Raw genomic sequence first — 23,366 nt, 5'->3', positions numbered from 1 at the left:
TTTCTATTGGTCCATCATGCTCCACCATCTTGCATGTTACCTATTGTCGTGTGGGGGGGGACTACGCCCAACATCTTCTGGCTTGTCTCCTTCTCGCCTTGTGAGCACTCTTCTTCCTAGCGCCTACGACAACTGTGGACCCTTTCAACACCTAAAATCCAGCACGGTAGCCAGTCCGTTGTGGTGGGGTCGTCATGTACCCTCTTGGTGGTAGCCCCCTGACCACGCAGGGATCGCACTACAGATGCCAGAGCTGTTTCCTCCCCATGCATGCCAAGGAGTATGTGCCCATTTTGTCTGGGGCACGGGGACTCCGGGCAACGGGATATCGGCCAGGTACCCGTTGCTTTGGCTGGATGGTGCCCTTGGGGAGAGCCCTCGTTCGGAGTAGGTGGCATCTGGGCGGATGTGGCGCAATGAAGCACAATAAATCACACCAAGCTGGTGGTCGCACGGCCACCAGCGTCTCTAAGCGTGGTAGAGTAGACTTTGATGCTGCACAATATGACCCTCAGTCGTTCCCATCGTTGGCTGCGCCATGGGAGGGACGCCGATCTAGTGCCAAGCGGGAGCCTTACGTACCACAATACCTTGTCTGCAGCAGGACTGATGGTGACTCCTTTCTTACGACGAAGCCTCTGTTTTTTGTGGAACACCTGGAGGATAAGTTTGGGGAAGTGGCGGGGTTGTCTAAAATGAGGAATGGGTCCATCCTCCTCAAGACGTCCTCCGCAGCCCAGTCACGAGCGTTGCTCTTGTGTGATAAGCTGGGTGACGTCCCTGTTACCGTCACTCCCCACAGTAGCTTAAATATGGTCCAGGGGATTATTTACCATCGTGACCTCTTGTTACAATCCGATGACGAGCTGAGAGCCGACTTGGAACGACGTGGTGTACATTTTGTCCGTCGTGTACATAGAGGTCCCAAGACTAACAGGGTGGCCACCGGTGCTTTTATCTTGGCCTTCGAGGGTGATGTCTTGCCCGAGAAGGTCAAGGTGATGGTTTACCATTGCGACGTGAAGCCATACGTCCCTCCCCCTATGCGGTGCGTCCAGTGCTGGAAGTTTGGGTATATGTCCTCTCGTTGCCCATTCAGCGCTACGTGTCGAGATTGCGGACGCCCCTCTCATCCCGATTCTCCATGTGCGCCTCCGCCTGTATGTGTCAACTGTGGGGAGCACCACTCTCCATGCTCGCCGGATTGCCCCATTCTTCATAAGGAGCGGAAGATCATGGAATTAAAGACCCTGGACCGGCTTACTTATCGAGAGGCAACACTGAAATATGAAAGGTTGTATCCTGCTTCCATTCGAACATCTTATGCTGCAGCCACGTTATCGTCGCCCACGCGAGCGACGGTTGTCACCTCATCTGTGCCGCCTTCAGTGGGCCCTCGGGGCCGTGTATCTCTGTCTGCCCCCCTCGTGTCTGGGGGCAAGCCTTCCTCGGTTGCCCCCTTAGCAGTTGGGGGCAAACCCTCTTCTGTCGCTCCCCCTCGCTTACTTCGGGAGTGACAATTGCTCCACAACCGGGAGGCTCGATCCCTCCCCCCCTCCTCCGCCGGTTCCTCTCTCGCGGAAGGGGTCCCTCGGGGCTCTCCCTTCCACCGTTTCTTCTCCTTCCCAGCCAGATGTCAGCCAGTGGCTGAAGGTTCCGCCACCTGCTGGTCGTAGGGCTTCTGCGTCGTCGTCAGCCTCCGACGCTCCTTCAGAGAAGCTCTCCCAGCCCTCTCACCCTAAGGGCCGACATGAGAAGAAGGAACGGCATGTGTCCAAGAAGGAGGACGTTCCGGCGGTTTCAGCACCGCCTGCTGTACGTAGTCCTGGCTCCAGGGATGAGGTGGAGATCCTCGCCTCTGCCGCGGATCTCGCCCTCACGGAACCCTTGGGGGCCTCTCCTATGGACTCAGCTGACTCTCCCCCGGTGGCGGCAGTTGGCTCTGAAGCGCTGTCTGCCTCTTAGTCGCATTCACGCCCTCCCAGTCCCTTCCTGCTTCCATTCTCCAATGGAACTGCGGCGGTTATTTCCGCCACCTGCCTGAGCTTCGGATGCTTCTGAGTGTTTCCCCTGTTCTCTGCATTGCTCTGCAGGAAACTTGGTTTCCTGCACTGCGGACCCCCGCCCTTCGCGGTTATCGGGGATACTATAAGAACCGTGCTGCCTGTCAACGAGCGTCAGGTGGGGTTTGCCTCTTTGTTCACCACTCTGTCTGTAGCTCGCCAGTACCCCTTCAGACGCCTTTAGAGGCAGTTGCTGCCAGGGTTGAGCTCTCGCCGGCTATTACTGTTTGCTCTGTTTACATTCCTCCGGATGGGGAGCTCCCCCGACATGTCTTGGCTGCGCTGCTGGCTCAACTCCCGCCACCATTGCTGCTTCTGGGCGATTTCAATGCCCTCAACCCTCTATGGGGTGGGACTGTCTCTGATGACCGCGGTCGGGCCGTGGAGCATTTGTTGGCTCAGCTCGACCTTAGCCTCTTGAACACCGGTGCTCCCACACATTTCAGTGTGGCCCATGGCTCGTTCTCAGCCATCGATCTCTCTCTTTGCAGCCCCGGACTTGTCCCATCCCTCCACTGGAGGGTGCACCCTGACCTGTGCGGTAGTGACCATTTTCCCATCTATTTTCACTACCCCAGTGTCGTTCTTCTGGGCGCCTGCCCCGCTGGGCTCTCCATAGGGCTGACTGGGCGGCTTTTACTTCCGCTGCAACCATTGAGTCTCCCCCACAGGGTGACATTGACGAGGTGGTCCGCGTCTTAACCACGTCAATTATTTCGGCGGCCGAGGCTGCCATCCCCCGCTCTTCTGGACTCACTCGGAGGAAGGCTGTACCCTGGTGGTCGCCGGAGATTGCTGAGGCTATTCGCGACCGTCGGCGGGCTCTCCAGCGTCATAGGCGGCACCCGTCTCTAGAAACCCTCATCGCCTTTAAGAGGTTCCGTGCCTTGGCCCGTCGTCTTATTGCACGGTGTAAGCAGGAGTGCTGGGAGAGGTATGTCTCATCCTTGGGCTCCCATGTCTCCCCCTTGCTCGTGTGGTCCCGGATCCGGCGGATTTATGGATACCAGACCCCTATGGGTGTCCCTGGGATCTCCTTGGACGGCGCTGTCTGCACGGACGCTGCCGCCATTGCTGAACACCTTGCTGCGCACTTTGCTAAGAGCTCTGCAACTGCAACTTATCCCCCCACCTTTCGCTCTCTCAAGGAGCGAGCCGAGCAGACGCCGCTATCGTTCCGCACGCGTCGTCCTGAAAAATACAATGCTCCTTTCAGCGAGAGGGAATTCCTCGCTGCCCTCGCCGATTGCCCTGATACAGCACCAGGACCGGACTGCATCCACGCACAGATGCTGAAGCATCTCTCCAGGGACTGCCAGAGACACAGCCTCAGCATCTTTAACCGCATTTGGAGCGAGGGCGTGTTCCCGTCGCAATGGCGAGAGGGTCTTATTGTCCCCATCTTGAAGCCCGGTGCGGACCCACTGGCGGTGGACAGCTATCGTCCCATTACCCTCACCAACGTTTTGTGCAAATTGCTCGAACGTATGGTGGGGCGGCGTTTGTGTTGGGTCCTTGAGTCGCGCGGTCTCCTCGCTCCATCCCAGGGTGGCTTCCGTCGGGGCCGGTCTGCCACGGACAATTTGGTGCGGCTGGAATGTGCTATTCGTACGGCCTTTGCCCAACGTCAGCATCTCGTTGCTGTATTTTTCGATCTGCGGAAGGCGTATGACACCACATGGAGGCATCATATCCTCGCCACGTTGCATGAGTGGGGTCTTCGTAGTCGGCTCCCGGCTTTTCTTCAAAGCTTTTTATTGCGCCGCTCTTTCCGGGTGCAAGTCGGTGCCACCTCTAGTTCCTCTTATATACAGGAAAATGGGGTCCCACAGGGCTCGGTGTTGAGCGTCTCCTTATTTCTAGTGGCCATTAATGGTCTTGCTGCAGCAGTGGGGTCGTCGGTGTCTCCTTCTTTGTATGCCGACGACTTCTGCATCTCATTTAGCTCCACGACTGCGGGAGTCGCCGAACGCAGGCTGCAAGTCGCCGTTCGCAAGGCAGCATCATGGGCTCTGACTCGTGGTTTTCAGTTCTCTGCTGCTAAGACTCGAGTTATGCACTTCTGCAGGCGTCGGACGGTCCACCCTCATCCTGAACTTTACCTCGACGGCCACCTGCTTGAAGTGGTGGACACTTGCCGCTTCTTGGGACTCGTGTTTGATGCCCGGCTCACATGGGTTCCTCATGTTACTCAGCTGAAGCAAAAATGCTGGCGGCACCTCAACACCCTCCGCTGCCTTAGCCACGCGTCTTGGGGTACAGATCGCTGCACGCTGCTGCGATTGTACAGAGCCCTTGTGCAGTCCCGGCTTGATTATGGGAGCCTGGCCTATGGGTCTGCGTCACCCTCAGTGTTGAAGTTGTTAGACCCCATACACCACTGTGGGGTTCAACTTGCAACTGGCGCTTTTCGCACCAGCCCCGTGGATAGTCCACTGGTGGACGCCGGGGTTCCCCCGCTGCGGATTCGCCGCCATCGTCTGCTCGCCGACTATGCTGTCCACGTGCATTGCTCGCCAGGCCATCCCAATCGTCGCCTGCTTTTCCCCGCCATGGTCCTCCATCTGCCCGAACGGCGACCTAGGTCTGGGCTTTCCGTAGCTGTCCGTGTCCAGTCCCTGCTGTCAGAACTGGGGTCATTCCCTCTTCTGCCTCCCTTCCGGGTCCGTGCACCTACGCCTCCCTGGTGTTTGTCCCGGCCGTCCGTCCGTCTGGATTTGGTACAGGGACCCAAGGACTCGGTTCCGCCTGTGGCCCTCCGTCGCCGTTTTCTTGCGCTCCTCACCTCATTTTCGGACCGTGAGACTGTCTACACTGATGGTTCCCTGGTTGATGGTCGCACTGCCTACGCATTTGCTCACGCTGCCCATGTTGAGCAGCGCTCCTTGCCGGCTGGCTGCAGTATTTTTACTGCAGAGCTGGTGGCCATATTGCGCACTCTTGAGCATGTGTGTTTCTGCTCAGGTCGGTCCATCGTCATCTGCAGTGACTCCCTGAGCAGCCTTCAGGCCATCGACCGCTGCTATCCCTCTTCTCCTCTGGTGTCCTCTATTCAGGAGTCTGTTTCCGCCATTGCCCGTTCTGGTCGTTCGGTGGTCTTGGTTTGGACGCCAGGTCATGTTGGCATCCCGGGGAACGAACGTGTTGACAGGCTGGCCGAAGGGGCGATCGACGCCCCAGCTTTGGAGATCGGCCTCACAGCTCGAGATCAGCAGCTGGTGTTGCGCCGTAAGGTGCTTGGGATGTGGTCTGCTGAGTGGCGAGGCATGACAGCGCCTAATAAACTGCGGGCTGTCAAGGCGACGACCGATGTGTGGCGCTCCTCCCTGCGGTCTTCTCGCAGGGACTCTGTCATCCTGTGTCGGCTCCGCATCGGCCATACATACCTGACACATGGCCATCTTTTGCGTCAGGAGGATCCCCCCGTGTCGGTGTGGGTCCCGGCTGACGGTCGCCCACATCTTGTTAGTGTCCCCGACTGCGCCCCCTCCGGCAGTCTTTTCATCTTCCGGGCACTTTGCCTTTGGTTTTATGTGACAATGCCTCCGTGGCTGACGACGTTTTAAATTTTATGCGTGGTAGTCCTTTTTATGGTTTCATTTAGAGTGGTCCTGCACCTTTCCCTTTGTGTGTCTCTTGTCCTCGAGTCTCTCATATTTGGTTGCAGCTTTTAGCGTGTAGTCGGTTGGTTGACTCTTTCCCTTTATAGTTGTCATGGTCAGTCAACCAGTCTCCGGTCATCTTCTTTTGTTCTGTTTCTTTTTGTCTGGTGTCTTCGTGTCTGTAGTGTTAGTTACCGCATTTGTGTTCTTTTAGGGCCTGGGGGGGAGTCTCCTTCCCCTTGGGGTTTTACCTGCTTCGTGCATTTATGTCTCGCCTGTTTTTGGACTGGGGGACTGATGACCTTAGCTATTTAGTCCCCCTTAAACATCCCCACAACCACCACTGCTATAGAAGAATGCTGAAGATTAGATGGGTAGATCACATAACTAATGAGGAGGTATTAAATAGGATTGGGAAGAAGAGGCATTTGTGGCACAACTTAACTAGAAGAAGGGATCGGTTGGTAGGACATGTTTTGAGACATCAAGGGATCACAAATGTAGCATTGGAGGGCAGCGTGGAGGGTAAAAATCGTAGAGGGCGACCAAGGGATGAATACACTAAACAGATTCAGAAGTATGTAGATTGCAGTAAGTACTGGGAGATGAAGAAGCTTGCACAGGATAGAGTAGCATGGAGGGCTGCATCAAACCAGTCTCAGGACTGAAGACAACAACAACAACAACAACAGGTCAAGGAACTGATGACTTTGCTGTTTGGTTCCAAACCAACCAAGCAGCCATCATAGCTACCTACTGACCTACCTAAAACTTATTGATTCAAAGTACCTCATTAAAGTTACTTTCATGGAGCATTAGTGCAAACTGGTTGGAATGCACTCATAATGGTGTGAGGAAAGCCTCTCCACCTGATGGCACTACCATATGTGCTGATCTAATATGCAACATACGCATGCTCTCGCATTCAGAAAAATTCTAGATTTTGCCAATCCAGTCACACTAACATAAGACATATGTATTCCCTATCTTCTACTTCTCAGATTTAAAGTACAGAAGACCTGTCATAGAAGGCATTTGTTATACAATTCCTTAGTGCAATTTGTTACAGGCAGTGCTGATGTACAATGACGACTGCCCTTACAATAAATATGTCATATTTTAAAACTTTCAGAAGTATAAGGATTAGCAAATGTGATAAACAATTGTGATCCAGACTAAAGTTTGATTATAGTGTGAATAACTTTTAATATTTCATACGTTTTCCTAGTTCTCGCTGCCATACAATCCTAATACTTCAATAACACTTTCCTAGTTTCTAAGTCACTAGCCCTTTCTTAGAAAAAGTTCATCTTGAGCCAAACTTAGTCATCATGTGATACACAATGTCACAAATAAATAAATAAATAAAAATGCTCTACCATAAATACAGCTCATCGGGCTCTGTTGTGCAGTGTGCAGTGCTTTAGTGCACCCTGCACAACAAAATTGAGGATCTCTTGTCAAAAGCCATAATTGTCTCCTGTTGTCATGCGTAAATATAAAATTTGGTTCAGTGCCTACAACCTTCATCTGTAATGGTGCGAAAGCATGGTGCTGTGTGACGCCACCCTCGGGCTTGACTATACTTCAAACAGCAAGGTGTCAACACATGCTAGAGCTCAGAAGTTCATGTGAAATGTAAAGTGGGACTAATGATGTCACATTGGCACCACATTTCTCCATACAGTATAATCCCACTTTTATATACCCAGAATTAACGTTTTCCTGTCATTTACGACCTTTTTTTTTTTTTCGCTCCCGTCAAATTTTCTTACAAGTTTGCTCTACTCAGTGAATTTGAACCATTAAATGCACGCCCATGTCACTCACCTTGCATTGCTCAACATCCTCGGAGGTAAAGCAACGAACTGCAAAGAGAACTTGAGGAAACGCTGATTCTAAAGGCAGTACCTAAGGTGCCACTGTCCATCACATGGCTTTGACTGTGAGACTGTCTCTGGTAATGCGGACATTCTCGATTGAAAGCAATTGACAGTCATGCTTCCAGTGCAATGCTGACATCCAAATTTTATCCATTTTAACACCTTCGTCTTTCCTGTTAAAATTATTGTGGTGTTTATCAATCTTATAGCCTCTCTATACATGCGTGCATAAAAACAGTGAGGTTTTAGATGTGACACTCGTCTCGCTGAATTTTATTTCATGATTACCTTCCTGGTAAAACGTGTTCTGCTACGGGTGATGTGACCCAGGCGGCAATTCCTCTTATGTTAAACAAGACATGTGTTCGCGCTTGTCTTTGTGGTACCGCTATACACCTGTCCACAACTATAAGGAATTTTATATACCCCCGATGTAGCCAAAGGGTGTCGTGCATCTTTTACAGATCTTAAATATTATTTTATTTTCCTGGTTGGTTTGAAAATAGTTTCCATCCCATACTTGCTTGACACTATCCCAATGCGATCTGTGACCTTACTAATAACCAGAAGAAAACCCTTGCCTTTGGGCGACTGTTGTTCGTCATTGCTCCTGATTCTCAGACTCGAGCGAAGTGCTCGATCTATATCCTTGCTAGAATAGCCATTCTTGACAAAAGCTGACCGTAGATGTTCAGTCTCATCTTTTAAATAAACAGGTTCACAAATTTTGTGTGCCCTGTCTACCAAAGTTTTTATTACACCCCTTTTTTGTCTAAGGTGATGGTTCGAATCTTTATGCAGATAACAATCAGTATGCGTGGCCTTTCTATACACCTTATGGCCCAACATTCCTTCCCGTCGTTTAATCACAGACACATCCAGGAAATTCAGTTGCCTATTACTCTGTCTCCATAGTAAATTGGATTTTTGGATTAATGCTGTTTAGATGATTCAGGAAGGCATCCAACTCCTCTGCTCCGTGTGTCCATACTACGAATGTGTCATCAATATAGCGATACCATCTGGCTGGTCTCTTACCGGCACTCTGCAACACCCGTTGTTCAAAAGTCTCCGTAAACAAGTTAGCCTCAGCAGGACTAAGAGGACTGCCCATAGCCATAAAAGTTACTATTGTATTGAAAGTAAGTTGTGGGGAGGCAGTGTCGGAATAGTTACACAATAGCGGTAGGAAAAAATATCCGCTATGCATAAAATAGCATTATTATGCGCGCATGTATAGAGAGGCTATTGAGATTGATAAACACCATCATAATTTTAACAGGAAAGATGGTGTTAAACTAGATAAAATTTGGATGTCAGCATTGCACCAGAAGCGTTACGGTCGATTATTTTCAGTTGAGAGTGTTGGGATTTCCAGAGACAGTTTCATAGCCGACATCACATGTTGGACAGTGGCGCTTTCTATGCTGCTTATAGAATCAGCGTTTACTCGAGTTGTCTTTGCAGTTCGTTGCTTTACCTCGGAGGATGTCTCCTGCAGTCAGAGAGGCAATGTCAGAGTTGAGTTTTATACATCGTTCATGGCTTATCGGGCCGGAAGTTTTAAGTGAAGAAAGATTTTGATGCTAGTACTTAAAAAATTTTCTCGTGTGGGGGAGAAATACAGAAATCCTTACATTTTTTGTCAACTTAAGTCTTTACTTACACTTCAGATTTGAAAATTTCTCATGGAAAAATGCTAAAACTTGTCTCAAAATCAAGGAATTTCACTTGAGGAAACTTGTGGCAGCCCTGGTGAAGGAAAAGGACTGGAGAGTCGAGCGAAAGCGGTTCAGTTCAGAAAAATCACCCAGAACCCCAGGTCAAGGGAGACCTACCTGATAGGATGAGAAGGAAAGAAGTCATTTTTTCTCATCCCGTCCAGTAAGTCTCCCTTGACCTGGGGTTCTACGTGACTTTTCTGAACCGTACCCCCTTAAGTTAAATCCTTTTGTGCATCTTGTTCCCCTGCCACCACTTGGTGAGTAGAGTTTTTATCTATCCATTATATTAAACTAACTGTCCAACTTCAGAAGATTGGATTCATTCACTGCTTACAATTTTTTCTTATGAATCCAATTGTATCCAGTTGCTATGTTAGCTCACACTTCATAACTGTTATACTACGTTACGTGCCTCTGCTATATCTAAGGAAGTACTCTGTGCTAAGCTGTGTGTATATACTTCCGTTTACTGGCTGTCAGTTGCATAATGTAATAACCTCTCTTGTTAGAGGCATGAGCCTACCATTACCTACATCTGGGTACTCAGTAATCATAGATACCTGCAACTATTTGACTCTGTTTATGTACTTGTTGTATGCTATGAGCTGTGTCAATGTGTATTGTCTAGTTGGATCTATATTCCTGTCTATAGTTTTGTTATGTAATATGATTTAAATTTTTTTCTAGTAAGTAGATAGTTTGTACAATCTTCGAACAAATCGTGTACACATTGTTTGCCTTAGTGCAGTGGCACCACCTGACAACCCAACTTGAAACGACTTACTGTGGACTCTGAAGTGCATCAGCACACGCTTTCCGAGTTGTCGTTAATGGATCACGTATATTAATGTACCTGTTTTTGTTCCTATACTGCTTACTAGTGTTACAGATATTTTATTTAGCGAGTTACATATATTTGACAACCCAGTGTGGGCTGTATTATTGTAGTTGGGACCTTTCCTCCTTATGTCGGTGAGACTCGTGTATAACTGTTGTACAGTCACGCAGATTACTACATTATCATTATTGTATCTGTACATTGTAGGTCTGAGAATTTGAGGATGACAGGTAGTTGCTATTGAAACTGATTATAAAGTAAACTATTTCACACCAAGCGATGTCTGTCTCTAACATTATAAATTACAACATTAGTTCGCCCCAACATCATCTGTAAATAACGCAATTTATTAATTCATTAGCATCGAACTTCTAAGAAACTATGAAACACCAAATATCAGGAACTATTTCATAGTATTTTTATTATCTTTTTATATTCATACAAAATGAAAGTTCTCTTACTGCTTTAATGTACCGTATTTACTCGAATCTAAGCCGCACATGAAAAATGAGACTCGAAACCGAGGGGGAAAAAAAATTTCCCGAATCTAAGCCGCACCTTAAATTTGAGACTTGAAATTCAAGGGGAGAGAAAAGTTTTAGGCCGCACCTCCAAATTAAAACAAAGTTGGGCCATTGTAATATGAGACACAGTTTAGGTCGAATGAATGACGATACAGCTATAGTAGTTTGGTTCGAGTCGTAAGCTTAGCAGTTGAGCTTTACCAGGTAGCCATTGCTATGTGTCAGTCGCTCCGTCCGTATGTATACGGGTACCCTTCCTTTTTCACGTGCTTCATCTGGTTTGGATTGATTGCTTTTTTTCTTTGATCTGATAAGTGCCGTTCTCTTTGTTATAGGTGTTTACGTCACTCTGAGCTGAAAATGCATTCTGATAATGAGTGTTTACGGCTTTTCGCCGCTCACGGCATGGCTTGCTTTTGTGCACGCTACCGCGCTTACAATTTAAAAAGAGAGAGAGAGAGGAATCGTCTCATTAGCGAAACAATGGCAAGGGACTGCTATTTGTTGTTACTTACACTGCTGCTTTCTTTGATAATGATCAACAAGAACCAAATAATAGACCGCGTAGGATAGATGATGTTCTGAACAAGAGTTTGGCGAAAATTTTTCTCCGTTTGAAAATCTTTGCAGGCGCCTCTTTAGTACATTACATTCTGCACAGAAATTAGTCATCTTAGATTTAAAAATCTAGTCGATTGCCGTGCTTCATTTCTGACTGTATTGCTATTCGGCATAAGGATAATACGAATATAAACATGACATGATATGTATATTGTTTCGCGTTTACTGTTGTCTCACTCTAGTTTCGTAGTTTATTAGGCAGACAGGATTTAAATGAGATAGCTGCAACCACGAAAGAATACATGCAAAATCTTTATATTCGTATTATTCTTATGGTGAAGAGAATACTGCTTGTGATTCACAATGCATAAAAGTTCCTATTAACAACCGCGTCTTCTCACAGGTAGGAAAAAATTCAGAACGTAGAGTTGGCCATATTGACAAACATCCCAAACAGTCTTGCCAGTCGGATTTTCGTAGTACATCAAAATGCTGCTACATTCAAAGATGAACAATACGGAATTTGTATTTACTTCGTTAGATGATGTATGAAAATACAGTGGTTGAAACTCGGGGTGGAGAAAAAAGCTCGTCTTCCACCCCCCCCCCCCCCTTTTTTTTTTTTTTTTTTTTTTTTTTTTTTTTTTAGTGACAGAGGTTTTGGCGCCAGTATTTATCTTTGGGCCTGCAAAGCACGCCTGTGTAGCGCTACATATATTCGACGACAGAAGTTTGTTGTGGCGGCACCTACCAACATTTTTCAGAACTTCCGCTTACTTTGCATTCGATTCTAAGCCGCAGGCGGTTTTTTGGATTACAAAAACCGGAAAAAAGTGCGGCTTGGATTCAAGTAAATACGGTACTCTTCTTGTAAATATAAATGTTCTGCAGACAATCCTCAATAGAGAACAGAGTTAATTAATTGTAATTATTGGAAAAACATCGAAGTATTAGGTCAAACAATGGAAAAGTCGGGATGGAATGTAATGTAACAATACTGTGAAAAAGAAAGTTGTTACTCGCCATATAGTGGAGATGCTGAGTCACAGATAGGCACGACAAAAAGACTGTCACCAATAAAGCTTTTGGCCAGTAAGACCTTCGTCAAAATTAGGCGACAAACACACACACACAGCAAGCAACATGACTGCAGTCTCAGGCAACTGAGGCCACACTTCTGTGTGACCTCAGTTGCCTTGCCTGAGACTGCAGTTGTGTGTGTGTGTGTGTGTGTGTGTGTGTGTGTGTGTGTGTGTGTGTGTGTGTGTGTGTCTAATTTTGACCAAGGCCTTAACAGCTGAAAGCTATATTTGTGACAGTCTTTTTGTTGTGCCTATCTGAAGTAGTATGTCAGTGAGACTATTGTTTGATGATGATATACTTAAAACTCAGCAGTATCTGAGAATATATTTTCAGTCATCACATTTGTTATTTTCATTTATGTCTTTCCCATTTTTCTCTAATAGATCTTCTCAGATTGAAGTTCAGTGTCTGTTAGATATGTGGTTAAAATCTTTTGAGGCTGCCGTGTGCAGTACCAACCACATCTGCTGGTAATCAACTCGTTAAGGATACTAAACATTTTCATTACATCAATTACAGGCTCTTGACAGTGAGGATCCCATCTTCTCGCAGTTATTAGTAGTTAGCTAAAACAGCACATTGTCCTGCACTGCAAAGTGCTGTATCCACAGAGGAGGATATCATGTTGCCATGCTCTCATAAGCTCTAAATAAAACAGAAAATAGACAAAATTTTGACAATATTTGGAACTAAATTAAAACCAAAAAATATTGAAATAAAATTTTATAAACAATTTACCTGACATTGCTAGGTGGAATGTAAATTGGGGTTATAGAAAATTTGCATTTTTTGTTTTGTTTGATAAGTATCGGTATGCTGGGAAGGACTACTAAATCTACTGCACACTACTGCTGATTATGGCAGATGATGCTAAAATGCCAACTGAGATGTTAAAATCCAGAATCTGTGTTAAACTATACTAGTAGATCTGAGGAAGGCAGTGTCAGCCTACCTCCAATGGTACCATGCCTCATAAAGCATTATTGTGTTCAAACCAGCTTCCAGGTGTTGGGAAGCTTTATCTTTCTCACAATTGGAGAATTCCTTGTATGTGGGGGCTGTCCGATCCGTTACATTTCACATGTTGATTACCACATTGTTGACTCTTTAATTTATAATTTTCAAGGCTCTACAATTCATAATATAGAAAGCTTTGTCCCTCCAGATAAAATAAAATGCCAGTTAATATGTTTCCTTCAGTCTCAATTTTTTAGTTAATTGTTAGCATTACAAAAGCTCCTTTGTAAATGCTGGGCCCATATTACACTGTCAATGTTCCTTCACAAATGTAAGGAGTCATTCCAATCCCGGGAGCGGAAAGACTTAAAAGTCTTTCCGCTCCCGGGATGTCTTCTTGTGTCTGTTTTGTGTGGATGGATATGTGCGTGTGTGCGAGTGTATACCTGTCCTTTTTTCCCCCTAAGGTAAGTCTTTCCGCTCCCGGGATTGGAATGACTCCTTACCCTCTCCCTTAAAACCCACTTCCTTTCGTCTTTCCCTCTCCTTCCCTCTTTCCTGATGAGGCAACAGTTTGTTGCGAAAGCTTGAATTTTGTGTGTATGTTTGTGTTTGTTTGTGTGTCTATCGACCTGCCAGCGCTTTCGTTCGGTAAGTCACCTCATCTTTGTTTTTATATATAATTTTTCCCACGTGGAATGTTTCCTTCTATTATATATATAAAAACAAAGATGAGGTGACTTACCGAACAAAAGCGCTGGCAGGTCGATAGACACACAAACATACACACAAAATTCAAGCTTTCGCAACAAACTGTTGCCTCATCAGGAAAGAGGGAAGGAGAGGGGAAGACGAAAGGAAGTGGGTTTTAAGGGAGAGGGTAAGGAGTCATTCCAATCCCGGGAGCGGAAAGACTTACCTTAGGGGGAAAAAAGGACAGGTATACACTCGCACACACGCACATATCCATCCACACATACAGACACAAGCAGACATATATATATATATAAGGTATGATAAAAGTGCCCTTATAGGCAGTCACAAGATGTATTCTAGTGGAAGTAGGGCAGCTGTAAACCTCTTCATTGCTTAAGTGGAATAATGTAATGGGGAGTTGCCCCACCCACCCCCACCCCAGCTCTCTGTCCTGCAGCCTCCCAACACTACAGCTGTTGACAGTCTAGTCGTTGCATGTTTGGGCCAGACAGTGCTCTTCTCCCGTCTCCCCCCTCCCTCCACCTGTATGCAGCTACCCCTCCAGGCTGCTGCTTCCATTCTGTGTGACAGTTGCATTCTGGTCTGAGCTGTGTATGTGAGGCATGCTTGCTCACATGAATGAATGTGCATTTCATTTGCTGAAGAAGGCATTGGCTGAAAGCTAATGTGTAGGTGTCCTCTCATTTTGCCTATCTGCAATTCAGTGTGTCATCTTTACAGTAAGTAAAAATCTATCGTTTCCTTATATTGTTAATATTCTGACCTGGAGTTTCCATTGCTCAGTCTGTATCGCAAGTTGTGTGTCATGTATTATATGAACTTACTATGGATTACTTCCCTTGCAATTATGTCAAAAAGTGCAGAATCAAAGTTGCTTGTATGTTGTTGTTTGTAGGTGACCTCGGCCATGTGACATCAGTTGCTGATCCACAAGTGGAAGAAGGTGATTGCAGATACTTGCCATATGAAATTCTCCAAGAAGATTTCAGCCATCTTCCAAAGGCTGACATATTCGCTTTAGGTGAGTGTGTGTGTGTGTGTGTGTGTGTGTGTGTGTGTGTGTGTGTGTGTGTGTGTGTGTAGCATAATGTTTTTTACTGTTTAGATTCTGGAAATGAATATAAGCATTCATTTTGAGGATGTAATAAATGGAGAGAAAGAAAGAAATTATAATTGCCACTTGGTATTAGTAGTGTTGAAAATGGGTAAAAACAAGATGCTGTAACTTACCGAACAAGAAAGCGCTGGTAGACAGACAGAATAAAAACCACACAAACACACACACACAAATTTAAAGCTTTCGCAACCCAAGGTTGCTTCATCAGGAAAGAGGGAAGGAGAGGGAAAGACGAAAGGATGTGGCTTTTAAGGGAGAGGGTAACGAGTCAGACTTACCTTAGGGGTAAAAAAGGACAGGTATACACTGGCGCGCGCACTAGATACTTTCATTTCAATTCCCTTCAGAGAGAGAGAGAGAGAGAGGGGGGGGGGGGGACAAGATCAAAGTGAATTTAAGTACTAGTAGTGCAGTACAGTGTATGCATGCATCATCCAAATTTTGCAAAGTGACAATAACAAATGTTTCAGTAATGACAAATTTTTCACTAATGCTAACTGCTTTTGAAATCCAGCACTCTCAGGAGAAACTATGAATTCTATAGATGTTTTGTAAAAGTTTGTGTCTTTAATATTTGTAAATCTCATCAACAAGATAATCGCTTCTCCAGATACTTTATTTGACATGTTATTTAATCACGAGTTGTGTATGACTGAGCCAGAGTTTAGTATTCCACTAACCCCAGTATGCAAGTGTGGAGCACCTTTTTGACATATCCGCAGTACCCTGTTGATGGCACTGAGTTACATCACTCGAATGCAGGAGGTTCCAAAAATATTCTTCGAATTTCACGAGACTTGTATCATTTTCATGAATGTAGACAGAAACACAGCATTTATTTTCAAAAGAACCATCAGAATTGCAAGGGTACTTTAAAGGCATGCACATAAAACCTTGGGGTTCTTTATACTATCATGTTTGGGATCAAAGTTTTCATAGACCTTTCACAAATGTGCAATGTGGCCTCTTCTTGTCACATAACAAACATAAGGACAATGTCAAACTTGGTCAGGTACTTGCACGATCATGTCTAGCGTGACTGCAGTCACTGTGTGATGTGACATAACAGTTAACCCGAAGTTGCTGTGATGGGAGTTACATGGAGTCTTTCAAAAACCACCACAAAGAAAGAAAGAGAAATAATATGTATAATGAAATAAATTGACCTTGGAGGCCAGTAGGGTGCTGTGAGATACACATGCATCTTACGGCCAGTCCATCATTGAGGCAGTTAATCGTTAATAAATTCTTACAACCAGGAACTAGTGCATTAGTATGCCATGTTGTTAACAAGTGAAATTTTTGGCATTTTCTCACCATTGCGTAGTGAATGAATGAGATAGTTGCAGCAGAAAGACCTGAATGGGAAGCCACGTAAACCAGAAACTTAAGAAGAGTCAGGATAAACTTTCAGTTTCAATTCATAAACTAAAATCTCCCCAAAGAAATTGCACAGAAAACAAAGCTACACTGTAGGTTTCAGGAAACATTGTAGGTGTGAATGTGATGTTTAGAAAAGTATAATAAGAGCTTCTAAGACAAAGTTACTTTTTACAGGAAAAATGAAAATAAAGCATCGTTATTTATGAAATAAATTTACAACAAATGTAAGCACGTCAACATGTAATATGTATCTCTTTCTGAAACGTAAAAACTTTTTAGAAATACAGAGTTGTTTTTGATAAGCATACTGAGTTTATCCATGCTGGATGGAATTGGTAACAGTAAGCAACTGTGTTCTAAATTTATGAAGAAATTTTTACTGATTTGGTCTCTTTTTACTAATATTTATTAGAAGGTCATGTTTTGGCAGCATGCTGCCATCATCAGGTGCCTTACAGTTTCATTTACATGAGTCTAAAGCATGACAATTATTTTCTGGGTGTTCCAGGGAGGTAATGTACTTAAATTTCATCCCGTACAGAAAGATTGATTTATTTTTGTGTATACACATTAATTGAATTGAATGTGTGAGTCATTTAATTAATGTGTTTACTTACATTTTTGATGGAAATTGCTTTGTTTGGCACAAAGCACAATAATAAACACATCACCACTTTGTGCTTTTGGATATATATTCCAGCTTAGAGACATGGTGATCATGTTCTGTACTTAAGATGAACCTCTTGTCATGACTACAAAATATTTATTTCGTATATTCCTTCCACATTTCTCCATTTTCAAAGGAATGAAATGTAAAAGAAGCAGCACACAGTGAGAAACATACCTACATCACGTACTGAATACAATAATACAGACAGCAGAACTTGCACCAACCAGAACAGTGTAGATACAAATTATCACGTCCAACTTAATGTTACTAAGCATATATAAAAACTTACTCCATTTTCTCTGGTGTTTTAACAGATATTTGCATTGTCATTTTTATAATGTGTTGTCAGCCCAACAAATACCGTTTCTCATATGATGCCTAGTGTCTGTGGAAAGTGTCACTTTGTCTCCCCATTTCAAATAAAATTAAGTTCACGTGCCTACTTGATAGAACGTTGCCAGATTAGTAGAGTTTGATACTTGATTTATCAATATGTTTTAAGAGGGACAGCACAACATGATGGACCAGTACCCCAGTAGTAACTTGCAAACCACCCTGCCCTGCAGTATCTGCTATTGTCATGCAGCAAAGATGCTTAATCATTGCTGCATTATTGGCTGTTCTTCAAGTTTTACATTTGGTTCCTTCGACAACGGTGAATTACTGAAGTGCGCAATGAAGAACTAAAATAAATATTTTGTGGAGATTTTCATTATGGCTGAGCAGCTTTACATTCCAAAGACTCTTTACGGCTAAGAAAAGTTTATTTCAATTGCCTAGATGGTACAATCGATCAAGATACAACTGGTGTTTTTTAAATCATATTTATGTCATGGCACAGTAAATAATGATCATTTGGTATTTCTCAGTTTTATTTAGTAATGTTCATATAATTTTTGTTTTATTTATTTATTCCAGTTAACTCTTTGTTAATAAAATAAGCATTCTAATTTGGAGAAATTTACATTGTTACTTTCTAGCTTACCATTTAGCAGCCTGTTACCCTGTATTGTGCCATGATTGAAAACTTGTATGAAGAACTAGAAGTCCATTTCACCTTGTTCATTTTATATAAAATGTGAGCACCATTCACAATGCCCCAGGATGGGTGGCCAGTGTCCTTAATGTGTGTTGCTATTGATGATTAAGCATAACTGTTTGTACAACATTTGTTTGTATTTGTTATATCAATTTTGGAAGTCTCTTTCGGTTTGACCTATATAGAGAGCTTTGCATGTGCTGCATCATTTTTAGTAAGTGCTTCATTGTGTCTATCAGAGTTCATTTTGTGTCTCAGTATGTGTTACAAAACAGTGTACATGCAAAGCCTCTTTGTTGGTCAAACTGGGAGAGATGTCTGAAAAAGATAAAAGGAACACACAAATTTGTTTCACACAACAGTTATACTAAATTAACAGTAGCCACCTATATTAGGGGCACTGTCTACCCATTCTAGAATATCATAAATTCTTGCCATATAATAAATGGAGAAGGGTTACCAAATGAACTTATACGAAAGACTGTAAATTTTCCTCAAGGCATGGTACATGGTAACTGGCAACTAATTGATAAACTATAAAGTTGTTCAAAAATACGTCCAAATTGAAATGCTTAATTTATTAATTGAAAGAGTTAACTTAAAATTGTCTTGACACTACGAAGTACCATATAATCTTAATATTTAAATATGTACCATGACATAAATATGGTTATATAGAAAGGGTTTCATTCTCATTGATCTTAGAAACTGAAATAAGTTTCTTACCATTTAAGTCTTTGGAATGTAAATGACTGAATGTGAAAGTACTACGTGCTGGTGATGTTTTCATTCTTGTGCTCTATGTACCAGAGAAATTAATTCCCATCAAAAAGATAAGTAAATACAGAAATTGATGATTTAAACATATCACTCACCCATGGTGTACACTAAAATGAATGAAAATCTTTTTGTACAACATGAAAGTCGGCAAATAATCCTCATCAAACTTTAGCGTAATGCTGCCAAAAAGTATAATGCTAATAAAGATTAGTAAAAAGTGACTGCAGTAGTAATAATTTTGTAGATTTTGACATGCAGCTTGGATTAAAGCTAGCCTTTGTCTGTATTGTATTGCAGCCAAATGAGCAACGCTACTGATGAGAAGTTATTGTATGATCATGTGTTGTCCATATTTTTAGAAAAAAAAAATTTACATATGCTGACAGCTATGTAATTTACCACACTCTAAATTAAAGTCTACTCCCTTCAAAGCACATTTCCTCAATAATTCAAAACTGAACATTGAGAGGGCTTGAAAGACACGCACTAGTAGTTTAACAGCTCACCTGAGCAGTATTTCTTTAGCCGCAGCTTCTCTTGGTTTATGCAGTACAATACTTATGCTGAATAAGTACTTTGGTATTGGACAGTTGTTTAAATGCGGATCTCGTGAGGTTTTTCTTTACTAAAACATATTTGTAGGTAATAATATAATAATGAAAAGTCCTAGAGGGGGCAGTACATAAAATAAGGGAAAGGCAGCCACCACCTGCAGTGGATCGATGAATGGAGCACACCTGTAGCGGATCGATGCATGGAGCACAGTAACACACTACAGAAAACAGCACTGACACTAGCTTAAGAGAGGAGAGGTGTTGACCTCAACAAGGAGGGTTATAAGAAAGGAAGATGAGGCCAGGTTAGAAGCAAGGAATTTCTGAAAGATAGGTTGTAACGTTAGGTAAGTGAAACTGTTGTTGGAAAGGAATCATCCTCTGAAAAAAATTGTGAAATTCATAACAATCTGTTAAGAATCAAATCTGCCACATTGACAAAAAAAAGTGTGTGTGTAGGGAAGGGGGGGGGGGGGGTTAAATCATGTACTCAAGATTAATGTTTAACATACTATTGTGTGTCTCTTACTAAACTTCAACTCTGTGTTCTTGACTTCAGTTAGATAATTCTTCAAAATTAATTCCAGGTTTAACTGTCTACGAAGCTGGAGGTGCTGGTCCTCTCCCGAAGAATGGTCAGGAATGGCATGACATTAGAGATGGCAAAATTAAGTATTTGCCTAATGTGAGTCGTGACTTCAATGAACTTATCAAGGTAAATTTCATACATGTGAGCAATATGTCAGAGATTATTGTATATTCCTCAAGTCGTCATTTAAGGCAGGTTCTTGAAAATTGGTTAATAGTCTTTCTCGGGTTAGTTTACGCCTACCTCAGTCTGCCAGCTCAGTTTCCTAAACCACTTGATAACATACTCCCATGGGTCAGACAAACCTGTGACCATTCGTGCTGCCCATATCTGTATATGTTCAATATCCGATTAATACTTGAGCAACATGGGTATCACAAGTGATTTTTAAGCTGTCTCATTTGTAGGCTGATTGCACTTCCCAGTATTCTACAAATAAACTGAAGTCCATCACCTGCTATACCCACAACTGAACCTATGTGATCATTCCATTTCATATCCCTACAAAGTGTTGCCCCTACATATTTGTATGAGTTGAGTTGTTAGATTTCAACTGTGACTCGTTGATATAGTCACAGGATACTATGTTCTTTTATTTTGTTAAGTGCACAGTTTTAAATTTCTGGACATTTAAAGCACTTTGCCAATCTTTGCACCTTTCAAATTTTACCAAGATCTGACTGAATATCTGTGCAGCTTCTTTCAGACAATACTTTAGTATAGATAACTGCATCATCTGCAAAAAATATGTGGTTAGTACAAATATTGTATGCAAGGTCATCAGTATACAACATGAACGGTGAGGGTCCCAATGCATTTCCCTTGGGCACACCTGAAGTTACTGCTATATCTGACAATGAGTCTCCGTGCAAGATAATTGCTGCATCCTTTCTACCAAAAAGTCCTCAATCCTGTCACAAATTTCACTTGATACGTAATACGATCGTATTTTTGACAATAAGCGTACATGTGGTACTGAGTCAAATGCTTCTTGAAAATCAAGAAATATTGCATCTGCCTGACTGCCTTGATCCAAAGTTTTCAACACTGAGGTTAATCTATGTTAATTGTTGGGTACTTGCCAAATAATGGAAAAGGCTTAATGATGAATAACCAGAGTGACTGGTAAAAGCTTTGAAGCCATACAGCTGGCACCCATCATGTCTCCTTTGTCACATCATTGCATCATAATCGTCCCTGCCTGTTGATCATCCTTGTGGATCTGTTACGTGGCCTTCATATTCACAATGTCAATGTGATTAGTTGCTTCTTGAGTGGCTCCATAGCCTCAACATAAATCCTGAATGATGAAACTGTTTTTGAAAACCATCATAGATTGTCAGTTGTGTGGTGTGAGATGTCTTCATTGCACCATAATATGTGTGGCATTACTGGACGGTTTTGGCCTGCTGCCATTTTCAAAGTCTGCAATTATAACAACAAACTCAGTAGAAAGGCAAGATATGTGGTGAACATAATTATGCTTTGCATATTAGAATTCTTGCTATATTACTTACATTTGTCAGTGATGCATGTCGTATTTAAAAGCTATGATTTTGCGCATCACTAACAGCTTTCAAGCATGCATTTTGCAGTACGTCAAATAAGTGTCTTTAGCAGCAAGCATCCTGGCCTTGGTCAAATACATTTAATGGTACAATGTGTCCTATCTGCATCATAAACATGAACACAGATGTTACAAAACTGCAGGAACATGCATTTCCCAAAGAATATGCGTAGATATGACATTTTGCAAAGTGTCAAAGTATAATGGTGGAGGGAGCTGCAGTCATGTGTCTTCAATGTTGTGTGTCTGTAGTTATTCAGTCTGTGTAGTTACTTTAACACTTCACAAAAATCACACCTAAGCAAAGTTTTTGGGTGCTACATTTTCCTGCAGTTTTGTAACATCTGTATTTATGTATTAGGAACCACCACTAAATGTATGTGATGACATCCAAGAAGCCAGTTGTTAAGAATGTTTTACTTCAATGATTTGTAGCAAAATATGTGCTTGGAAGCAATTTGTGATGTGAAAGGCCATGTATGTGGACTTCAAACCCCCCCCCCGCCCCCACCCCTCAACACACACACACACACACACACACACACACACACACACACACACATTACATAAATGGTCTTGCACATCACACACAGCTTCTAAGAACACATTTCGCTACATGTCATCTAAGTAACATATTCTTAACAGCTGGCTTACAGGGCATTATCAAATACATTTAACAGTTCAACATGTCCTTTTGCTTCCTCATTCATTAATACAGATGTTACTAAACCAGGGGAACATGCAGCGTCAAAGGCTTTGCTTAGGCAAGAGATTTTGCAGAGTGTGAAAGCGTAACAGTAGAAGGACCTTTCACTAAGAATAATGACAGGCATGCAATAATGCACACAACACCTACTATGAAACAGGTTTTCAGTGTGCCACATACATCACTGACGCAATAGTAGTAGTAGTAGTAGTAGTAGTACAACAGTAATTGTTATATGCAAAGCATTACAATGTTTACTATGTGTCTTACTTTTCTGCGGTGTTTGGTATTATAGTTGCTGACATTTGAAAATGGCAACAGGGCAAAACTGGCCATTAATGCCAGGTATATACATGGTGCAATAAAGGTATCTTGCGTATAGAACTGACTGCCTCCAATGTAATCATTCAGGAGAATGTCCATGTGAATTCACCCACTTCATGTTGTCTTGACTCATCTTGCTTTCAAACAGTGCAGCATTGGTAAAATGGGTAAATATTGCAGATGTGATTTACTCATAAAATCTCCTTACACTAATTCTTCTTACAGTTGTTACAGAATTTATGCTGGCTGGTAATGAAAGTTTTGAAAACAATCTGAAAGTCATTGCTGCTTGACAACTCCTACTCCATAAATAAATTTCTAAATAGATACTGTGTATATGTGGTCGGTTTTTGTTTTTCAGGTCTGTTGTAGTTTAAATTAATAAAAACTTTACCTTTTTATCTAAATGACCAGCCAATGGCCTTGCTTTCACAAAGAAAAGATATCTTGTATGTACGCCTACAAACACATTCTCCATTAAGGCGCCTTTACACTGAGTTCGCAACATTGTTTGCAACGTTGGACTACCGATGTTGGCAACATGTTCGCAACACAAAATCAATGTTCGACGGCTGCGTCAGTAGAGATCAAAGAAACATTGTTCGTGGCCTGCTACCACTAAATTCCGCTACGCAGCGCTAGTGTTCGTTTGCTCTGAGTGAGTGGTTTGGTGTTTGTTTTGCTG

General features: G+C 43.1%; 1 protein-coding gene across 1 annotated transcript in view; it reads left to right on the top strand.

Moving 5' to 3' along the window:
• The window catches only part of LOC124711233 (wee1-like protein kinase), a 102,096-nt gene that overhangs the window by 68,027 nt on the left and 10,703 nt on the right, over window positions 1-23,366 (top strand). Inside the window, exons 6-7 of the mRNA XM_047241194.1 lie at window positions 14,848-14,973; window positions 20,083-20,210. Coding sequence (XP_047097150.1) covers window positions 14,848-14,973; window positions 20,083-20,210 — 254 coding nt within the window. The remainder of the gene's footprint in view (window positions 1-14,847; window positions 14,974-20,082; window positions 20,211-23,366) is intronic.

This window comes from Schistocerca piceifrons, chromosome 8 (genome assembly GCF_021461385.2).
Source record: "Schistocerca piceifrons isolate TAMUIC-IGC-003096 chromosome 8, iqSchPice1.1, whole genome shotgun sequence".
Taxonomy (NCBI): Eukaryota; Metazoa; Arthropoda; class Insecta; order Orthoptera; family Acrididae; genus Schistocerca; species Schistocerca piceifrons.
The sequence above is the reverse complement of the archived record's forward strand: the minus strand, read 5'-3'. Positions and strand labels throughout refer to the sequence as shown.